We start from the raw sequence: 9,543 nt of genomic DNA on the forward strand, positions 1-9,543 counted from the left end.
TGACATGGCCCAGAACCCATTGTCAGGCTACCTGAAACACAATACTCTGTTCTGAGTGTCTGCTGCAGGCCCCAGACCTGAGGGACTGGACTCCATGTCACGTGGGGAACACAGAAGGAACACCATCTTCCTCTTAAACCCTAAGATCTGCCTGTCACGGCAAGGCAGGATCAGACCCAGCACTGGCTATGGCAGTGTCTGTGGGGCTGATTGCAATCAGCATGGAAGAACTTTCTCATCAGGGGCAGTCTTGGAGAGTGAGCTCTTGTTACGAGGGGTATGCGATATACAGCTGGAGACCACCATCAGCTATTACAGAGGGGATTCCTTGGTGACAGACAGTTCTCCAGATTCAATGAGAACGACTAAAAACCACAAAACACCTGGTCCTAAATGTACAGTCTCCCCCACACTGAGACCCCAGGAATTACTTGTCTGAAGCAATAATGCAGTGAGTCCACATTTCTGTTTTCCCAGCGGCCCTCCTGGCCTTTTAGAAAAATAGTCCAAGGGCTCTGAGCTGTTGACAGCTGGGAGCACCTCTTGGAAGATGCTCCACGGGGCAGCTTCCTATTCAACAAAAACCCCACATCCAGGCTAGCGTGCAGCAGAAAATTTACTCTGCAGCTGGTGGTGGGCCAAAAAGGGCCATGACCAAGCACCTTGCCTTCTGATACAGTTGGGATGTTTCCTCTGCTCCAAATCACGTGCTGAAATGGATCTCTGGCCAGGTGTAGTGGTGGGTGCCTATAATCCCAACTACTCGGGAGGCTAAGACAGGAGAATTGCTTGAACCTAGGAGGTGGAGGTTGCAGTGAGCTGAGATCACGCCACTGCACTCCAGCCTGGGCCACAGAGTGAGGCTCCGTTTCAAAAAAAAAAAAAAAAAGAAATGTGATTCCCAGTGTTCCAGCACTAGAGGTGGAGCTGAGTGGGAGGTGTCTGGGTCATGGGGGCAGATCTTGCATAAGTGGTTTGGCTTCCTCCCCGCAGTAATGAGTTCTCCCTCTGCATTTAGATGAGAGCTGGGTGTTTAAGAGCTGGCACCGCCCTCTCTCTCTCTCTCAATGTGTGGTGCCGCCTCCCCTTCCCCTATGATTGGAAGCTGCCTGAGGCCCCAACTGAAGCAGATGCAGGCGCCATGCTTCTAGTGTAGCCTATGGAGCTGTGAGCCAAATAAACCTCTTTTCTTATGAATGACCTAGGCTCAGGTATTTCTTTCTTTTTTTTTTGTTTGAGACGGAGTCTTGCTCTGTCTCCCAGGCTGGAGTGCAGTGGCATGATCTCGGCTCACTGCAAGCTCCGCCTCCTGGGTTCATGCCATTCTCCTGCCTCAGCCTCCCAAGTAGCTGGGACCACAGGCACCCACCACTACGCCCAGCTAATTTTTTGTATTTTTTAGTAGAGACGGGGTTTCACTGTGTTAGCCAGGATGGTCTCGATCTCCTGACCTCATGACCCGCTCGCCTCGGCCTCCCGGAGTGCTGGGATTACAGGCGTGAGCCACCGCACCTGGCCTACATATTTCTTTATAGCAATACAAAATGGATGAACACGCCTTTCCCAGCAAGCTCCTTTTTTTGGGGGAGGACCACTGAAGGAAAGAAAAAATCCTACACTGTGAGGTCTTGGCATGGACAGAAACCAGCGGAGAACTCAGAGGCAGGAGGCGCTGGGAACAGTGGGGAGGGAGGGAGGTGGCCTCCTAAGCAGGGGACGTGCTTCCAGATGGCCCTTCTCGATAGCCAGGCTCGTCTCAAATTCCTGACCTCATAAGATGTGCCCACCTCAGCCTCCCAAAATGTTGGGACTATAGGTGTGAGCCACTGCACCCAGCCCTGTCTGCACTTCTTATCAAGGCTACTGTGTGTCACAGCCCAGGCTGACCTGCAGTGGGTATGTCAATTAGATAGGGGGCTAATGTCAATTAGATAGGGGCCCTCCTGCCCAGCCTGTCTATAAGTCACTCAGGATCACATGTTAAGTGTCTTCAAATGCCTTCCCTTTCCTGCTGTCGCTACTTCAGGAGCAGTTGTGCAGAATCCAGAATGCTCAGAAGACGTCTGTGCATGATTTTCCAATCTGCTGCACCTCATTTCTTTATCACTCATGGCAATAAACCAGCCACACCCTCTACATGCCCTGGAGTTGCTTTAATAATAAGGTTAGGCCAGGCTCAGTGGCTCACACCTTAATCCCAGTACTTTGAGAAATCAAGGAAAGAATGCTTAAGACTAGGAGTTTGAGACCAGCCTGGGTAACATAGCAAGACTCCGTCCCCACAAAAAAATTTAAGTTAGCCAGGCATGGTGGTGTGTGCCTGCAGTCTCAGTTACTTGGGAGGTTGAGGTGGGAGGATCACTTGAGCCCACGAGTGTGAGGCGGTAGTGGGCTATGATCATACCACTGCAATCCAGCCTGGGCAACAGGGCAAGACCCTGTCTTCGAAAAAAAAAAAAAAAAGAACAAAAAAACACAGTAAGATTTAAGAGCATTTGGCCGGGGGCAGTGGCTCACAACTGTAATCCCAGCACTCTGGGAGGCCGAGGCAGGTGAATCACAAGGTCAGGAGTTCGAGACCAGCCTGGCCAACATGGTAAAAACCCATCTCTACTAAAAATACAAAAAATTAGCTGGACGTAGTGGTGGGCACCTGTAATCCCAGACACTAAGGAGGCTGAGGCAGAAGAATCACTTGAACCTGGGAGGCGGAGGTTGCAGTGAGCTGATTGCGCCACTGCACTTCAGCCGGGGCGACAGAGCAAGAGTCTGTCTCAAAAAATAACAATAACAATAAATTAAAAAATATATATATATTTAACAGCACTTAAGAGTTCTGTCACTTACTTCCGGCTCTGGGCTGCCCTCCTTTCGGCTGAAGACCCTGAGACGTACTTGAACATGGATATCCTCCTCATCAGGCTGAAGGGGAAGGTCTGATCGAGCTTCAGCGCCACTCGCTCTGAGAGGTCGATGGAATAGCAGTATGTGAGGCCATCTGAGGTTGGCGTGTTAAGTGAAATCTGAGGCGGCAAAGGGAGGAGAGCCGAACACTCCCCAGGGAGAATACAGGTTCCCACTCACTCTACAGAAGCCTTCATGCTTAGCACATCGCACACTCTGGCTAGAGTTTGCGAAAACCCAAAGCCAAAGGTGTCTTTGCTTTTTTTTTTTGAGACACAGTCTAGCTCTGTCGCCCAGGCTGGAGTGCAGTGGCGCGATCTCGGCTCACTGCAAGCTCCGCCTCCCGGGTTCACGCCATTCTCCTGCCTCAGCCTCCTCAGTAGCTGGGACTACAGGTACCCGCCACCACACCCGGCTAATTTTTGTATTTTTAGTAGAGACGGTGTTTCACCATATTGGCCAGGCTGGTCTCAAACTCCTGACCTCGTGATCTGCCTGCCTCGGCCTCCCAAAGTGCTAGCATTACAGGCGTGAGCCACTGCGCCCGGTCCAGAGCCAAAGGTTTCTATTCACTGTAGAATTCACCGGGAATGAATGTGCCCAGCAGCAGGAGGGCATTAATGCTGTCCTTTCTCCTACACCCACCTGTGCCATCACTTGCACCCTTCTAGCCACTGCAGTCAGTCAGAAACCAGCACATGCCTCTGCTGGTGTAGCGGGATGAGGCGGGAGGCGGTCCCAATATCCTCCCGAGGGACTAACACCTCTTGTCTTTTTATCCCAAATAGAGGGCACCTGCCTCAGTGCAACCACGTGAGCTTCATGTGGGCCTCTCTGGCTGTGCTTCCTCCATACCCTGTCACCATCCCCAGCGACTTGGTGGCATCCTGGTCAGCTGACCTAAGTCACCCACCACTGATTAGGCAGCCACAAGGATTCACCCTTTGAAAAAAGGCTATGTTAGACTCTCCCGAAAACAGTTTAGAAACAAACCTCAAGTTTCAAGCTAATCTTCAAGTAAGTTAACTGCCTATCAGAACAAAAGTCAACATTTTTTAAAGGAAAACGACAAAATCTAGAGCCCCTAATACAGCATTGAGTGCCTAGCATAAAATAAAAAATTATCAGATATGAAAAAAAAGTAAAAAAAAAATTATGATCAGATGTGAGTCGAGCACGGTGGCTCACACCTGTAATGCCAGCACTTTGGGAGGCCAAGGCAGGTAGGTCTTCTGAGGCCAGGAGTTTGAGACCAGCCTGGGCAACATGGTGAAACACTGTCTCTACTAAAAAGAAAATATAAAAATTAGCTGGGTGTGGTGGTGCACACCTGTAGTCCCAGCTACTCGGAGGGCTGAGGCAGGAGGATTGCTTGAGCCCAGGAGGCAGAGATTGCAGTGAGTTGAGATCACACCATTGCACTCCAGCCTAGGTGACAGAGACTCTGTTTCAAAAAAATAAAAAATAAGCCTAACTCTTATTTACTTGACACCCCAGACCCTCCAGCCTGGTTCACCCTTTGACATGCATTGTTCCACAGCTCTCTGCTAGGAAGGATACAGGCCAGCCCGATGGACAGCCCACAGACATTACTGAGGAAAGAGGTTTGGGGAATGAGCCACGAGGCGCCCAGCAGCAGCCATGGAACCAGGACTGAGGGCACAACCATGCCAAACACCAGGGCCCGCCTCATCCGAGAACGGACGGTGGTGACTCCTAGCATGGCAAAGGCCACTGGGGTGAAACCTCTGGCATCCTCCACTTCTCCCAGCTTCGACAGTGATGACACAGCCTCGAATGACAGGAAGATGATAGCAGAGAAGATGGCGAAGATCACGGTGAAGAAGCAGTGGCGGACGGTGCCCACGGTTCTCTCGAAATTGCCAGCAAAGCGCCAGATGATGATAGCGCCACAGAGCAGGGAGATGGGATTCTCGTAGACAAAGATGTAGGTTACCAGCCTGTAAACTGCAGAGGGAGCCGGGTTAGAGGCCTGGCGGTGGGTTGCTCCCAGGAGGGAAGCCAGGTTATAAGCCGCTTAGGAAAGGCAGAGAGCCCCCGTGACAGAGAAGTGAGAGCCAGCGAGTCACAGCAGGAGGCGATACAAGCAGTGCGTTCCACAATGAAGGACCCACAGCCTCAAAGGAGAGGCAGGAATATCTAATTCCTACACTTCCCCAGGCCTGGAGCAACTCTTAGTGGCAACTGACTTCCAGAGGGAAAAAAATAATACTTTTCGGTAGAGGGCAGTCTCTGAATTTGTAAAGTGCTTTATAATCCTTTTTTAGGTTTTCATACTGACCTACCTCACTAGGCAGTCTGAGGGTTAATTAAGTGTAACAGCTTCGGGGTGGATTGAGTGGGTGTCACTTAACACTCTGTGTGCCAGTCTCCTCTGCTGTAATCCTGACCCCTCCTTCCATAGTGGCTGTTCAGAGGAAGAAAAAAGGGACGATGAATTATTTTGCAGCTGTAAGAACTATAACACTATCATTAACAATAAAGGTTATAGAAATTAGAAGTCTCCCTGGAAAGCGCTTATCCGATCTTACAGGTAGACTGATACTTTATATGTAATAAGACATCAAAGAATCCTCCTTTTTCCTTTTCTTAAATTTTTATTTGTAGAGATGAGGTCTTGCTATGTTGCCCAGGCTAGCCTTGAATTCCTGGCCTCAAGTGATCCTCCTGTCTTGACTTCCCAAAGTGCTGAAACTACGAATGAATTCGTATGTTTTGAATCATCATTCCTGGCCTACTTTTATTTGTCTAAAAGCACTTATTGCCAGGCATGGTGGCTCACACCTGTAATCCCAGCATTTTGGGAGGCTTAGGTGGAAGGATCACTTGAGCCCAGGAGTCCAAGACCAGCCTGGGTAACACAGTGAGACCCCTGTCTTTAAAAACACACTTTAAAAATTAGTCAGGTGTGGTGATGTGTACTTGTAGTCCCAGCTACTTGGGAGGCTGAGGCAGGAGGCTCGCTCGAGTCCAGGAGTTGAAAGCTGCAGTAAGCTATGATTGCATCTCTGTACTCCAGCCTGGGTAACAGAGAAAGACCCTATCTCTAAAAAAATTTTAGAAGTGGTTATCTCTAAGTACTTTTATGTCCCTGCAGGCCAAAACACGACTAAACTCAAGGAGGGAGACCAAAGAACTGACGGTAGTACTGGACTTGGGAGTCTAAAGACTTGGAGTGGAATCTCAGCTCTATTACATCCAGGCTGGCTGAGTTTAATCATGTCACAGGTCCTCTAGGCATCAGTTTCCTCACTGTAAAGTAACAGAATTAGATTGAGGCCTTTAAATGTCCCTTACATCTCTAATGATCACATATCCACAAAACTCACACCCAGGGAAGCAGTGAACTCCAGAAAGTGGGAGGTTAAGGTTAGGGTTGGCATTTTGCTTCTGTCCGTGAGGTGGTCTGTTTAGGGTGGGGGGAACAGTTTTAGATTTCAGTAGGGAAGCAGGCTATGGAACCATATACCTCAGTCTGGCCATCTCCAGAGGCTTCATTATCTGAAGAGTACTTCATTATTTGTTGAGTATTTCCAAAACTGAAATTCCCAATATAAACATGAAAAGATTCTAGAAGCAACTCTACATGATTTGGAGATTATCTACCCGAAGGCTCTAGTTCCAAAACATCGCGGAATAAAAACAAAAATCTAGATTCCTATCTCAGTTGTACGACGCAACAGCTCTGCCATTCTCTGCATGAAACCTCAATCTTATCTAGGTCCTACGTCATGGGATCTTTGTGAGGGTTAAATGAAATTAATACATATGAGCGTGTGTGCTTTGCAAAACAGCAGGAGATACACAAATTTCCTGTGTTCCTGAGGAAGACACGGAGATTAGGAATGTCTTTTAGGAATGGATGTTTATACTTAATTGGTTTGCAAAACGTCTCTCGCTAGAGAAAAACAAACACTTCTCTCTAAAGGCAGAAGATACCCTGGTACCCCCATGAGCTCGGAATGACAGTCAAGATAAAGATACAAATGAAAAAGCACGAGAAATTCCAAATCTCAAGAGGGCAGGACGTTTATAGGGCTTATAGGGGTTTGTAGATAAAGTCCAATTGTCGTGATGTAGGTGAGAGAAAATGTTTTTCAGTGGGGCTTAGGCCTAAAGCAGACGTAGGTGTGTATGTGAAACGGGAGGGGGAGAAGAAAAATCTTTACCCTTGGAGAGAGAGCATGGGTTTGCTAGCGAATGGATTTGGGGCCTAGACCAGTCTGGTGGCGACAGGGAAGGGAACAAATTCGGGCAGGGAAGGGATTACAGTGATGACGAAGATGAGGTCTGCAGACAAAGGTGTGGAACATGGAGAGCAAGAGACGGTGCTGGAGGTCGGTCCTCCGGGGGGCGGGCATGGTGATGCGGGGCGAGACAGGGGGAGACTGGCGGTGAGGCCTGAAGGGGCGAGTCCTGGAGGCTGGAGCCCAGGGACTGGCAAAGTCGGAGGACAAGGGCTCGCCCCGCGATCCCGGCCCGCCCCTGCTCACCTTGCCAGTTGCGCAGGGCCTCGGACTTCAGCGTGAGTCCGGAGGGCGCCAGGGGCGGCTGCAGCAGGAACAGACGAGGCCCGGAAACCAGCAGCGAGAGCAGCGCAGTGAAGAAGGTGGCGGATGGCACCTCGGGACACAAGCACCAGCTGCGACACCCGGGCCCCGAGGCCGCCATGGCCGCCGTCGTTCCCGCGCTCCGCCTCGACGCCGGCTGCCGGTCCTCTGCTCCTTCCGCCTCCTCGCGGCAGTTTCCCTTGGCAACAGCGGAGGAGCCGGCCGGAAGCCACACCTCCCCGTGGCCCCGCCCCACGCCAAGTTGCCCAATCCGGTCTCTCCGATCAGCCCGCTGCCGCGCGCGGGAGGCCGGGAGTTGGGGGAGGTCGGAGCCACTTCCGGGAAGGAATGTTCCAGCACCGTGTTTGATTCCATCCTACCCGCGCTGGAATTGAAACTGCTCCTATAAACTTTATGAAATTAATCAAGGAAGAAGGGAGGGGGGAAAACAAAAATAAAGGAAGCTTGCAGCACACTCAGCGTTCATCACTAGGTCACCTTCCTCTCCTACCTGCTTGCTCATAGCTCTGCCTGTCAGCTTTGATAGGTGCCCATCGTCTGTCCTAGAATCAGGTAGACCCTGTCACAAGATAGCGATTCCCCTTAACTGCATAGGTAACAATTTGAACATTACGAAACGTTTTCCCTTTGAGGTATTCTTTCAGGTCCCGCATACCAGCATAATTACATCAGTTGTTCTGAAGGAGCTCACAGAAGCAGACTCATTGGGGACTGCAGTTTCCATATCCTGAGGAGTTCATCCTCCTTACCCTGACCAGTCAATGACCCCAATTTTCCAGCCCCTCACCCTTCACAATGCCCTTTAAAATCCTAGCCCAGAACTCCCTAGAGAAGATGGATTTGATGGTCTCCCCCTATCTCCTCCTAGGCACCCTGCCATCATTAAACCTTTTTTCTGCTGATAACCCTGCTTCCTCAGTGTAACTGGTCTGTTACTGCACAGCGGGCAGAGGCACCTGTTGGTCCTGTAACAATACCTCATGATGATTATGTCTTACGGCTCACAGAACTCTTTCATATCACGATCGCCCCATCTGTATTCATCCCTATTACACCAAAGAGGGAACAGGACTAGGGAGGGCCCTGGGTAATTCAGTTACATGGCAAAGACAGAATTAGAACTCAGTTCCTCCTGCTGTGGCCTGAAATTGGCCTCCAGTACAGCCAGGCGCAGCTTCATCTTCAGATTGAAGAAAAGGGGCAGGAGGCTGGGCGCGTTGGCTCACGCATGTAATCCCAGCAGTTTGGGAGACCAAGGCGGGCGGATCAAGAGGTCAAGAGTTGGAGACCAGCCTGGCCAACATGGTTAAACCCCGTCTCTAATAAAACTACAAAAATTAGCTGGGCACGGTGGTGTGTGCCTAAAATCCCAGCTACTTAGGAGACTGAGGCAGGAGAATTGCTTGAACCCGGGAGGCGGAGGTTTCAGTGAGCGGAGATCACACTACTGCGCTCCAGCCTGGGTGACAGAGCAAGACTATCTCGGGGGGAGAAAAAAAAAAGAAAAAGAAAAGAAAAGGGACAGGAAATGGGTGAGGGATTCTATGGAAGGGATTCAAAAGTTAGGGATGTCATAATCGAGATCTATTTTCAAACTTTACAGTTTGAAATGTCATTCAATTGTATGCTGGAATGTCATTCCCCCAATTACAGATGTTTCTAAAGGGGAGGTAACTTGCCCAAGGTCACCAGTGGGAAGTAGTAAAACTAAGATTTGTTTCGTTTTGTTTTTTCTTTTTGAGACGGAGCCTCACTCTGTTGCCCGGGCTGGAGAGCAGGGGCACGATCTCAGCTCACTGCAACCTCCACTTCCCGGGTTCAAGTGATTCTCCTGCCTCAGCCTCCCCAGTAGCTGGGATTACAGGCACCTGCCACTACGCGCAGCTAACATTTTGTGTTTTTAGTAGAAACGGGGTTCCACTATGTTGGCTGGTCTCAAACTCCTGATCTCGTGATTCACCCACCTTGGCCTCCCAAAGTGCTGGGAGTACAGGCTGAGCCGCCACACCCAGCCCTAAAACTAAGATTTGAATACAAGGTTGTTGAG

At 50.0% G+C, this 9,543-nt stretch overlaps 1 protein-coding gene across 2 annotated transcripts in view; it reads right to left on the reverse strand.

Annotated features, from left to right (window-relative positions):
* The window catches only part of RHBDD2 (rhomboid domain containing 2), a 10,142-nt gene extending 2,414 nt beyond the window's left edge, over positions 1-7,728 (reverse strand). The window contains exons 1-4 of one of the 2 annotated variants that reach the window (XM_011976316.1): positions 7,419-7,680; positions 5,211-5,332; positions 4,465-4,872; positions 2,848-2,998 (exon numbers count right to left, since the gene is read on the reverse strand). In XM_011976316.1, coding sequence (XP_011831706.1) covers positions 2,848-2,998; positions 4,465-4,627 — 314 coding nt within the window. In that variant the 5' untranslated portion in view covers positions 4,628-4,872; positions 5,211-5,332; positions 7,419-7,680. Of the gene's footprint in view, positions 1-2,847; positions 2,999-4,464; positions 4,873-5,210; positions 5,333-7,418 lie in introns of both variants that reach the window. The other variant, XM_011976315.1, reaches the window with a different exon arrangement.
* Positions 7,729-9,543: the final 1,815 nt, after the last annotated feature.

This window comes from Mandrillus leucophaeus, unplaced genomic scaffold, assembly GCF_000951045.1.
Source record: "Mandrillus leucophaeus isolate KB7577 unplaced genomic scaffold, Mleu.le_1.0 Scaffold164, whole genome shotgun sequence".
Classification (NCBI taxonomy): Eukaryota; Metazoa; Chordata; class Mammalia; order Primates; family Cercopithecidae; genus Mandrillus; species Mandrillus leucophaeus.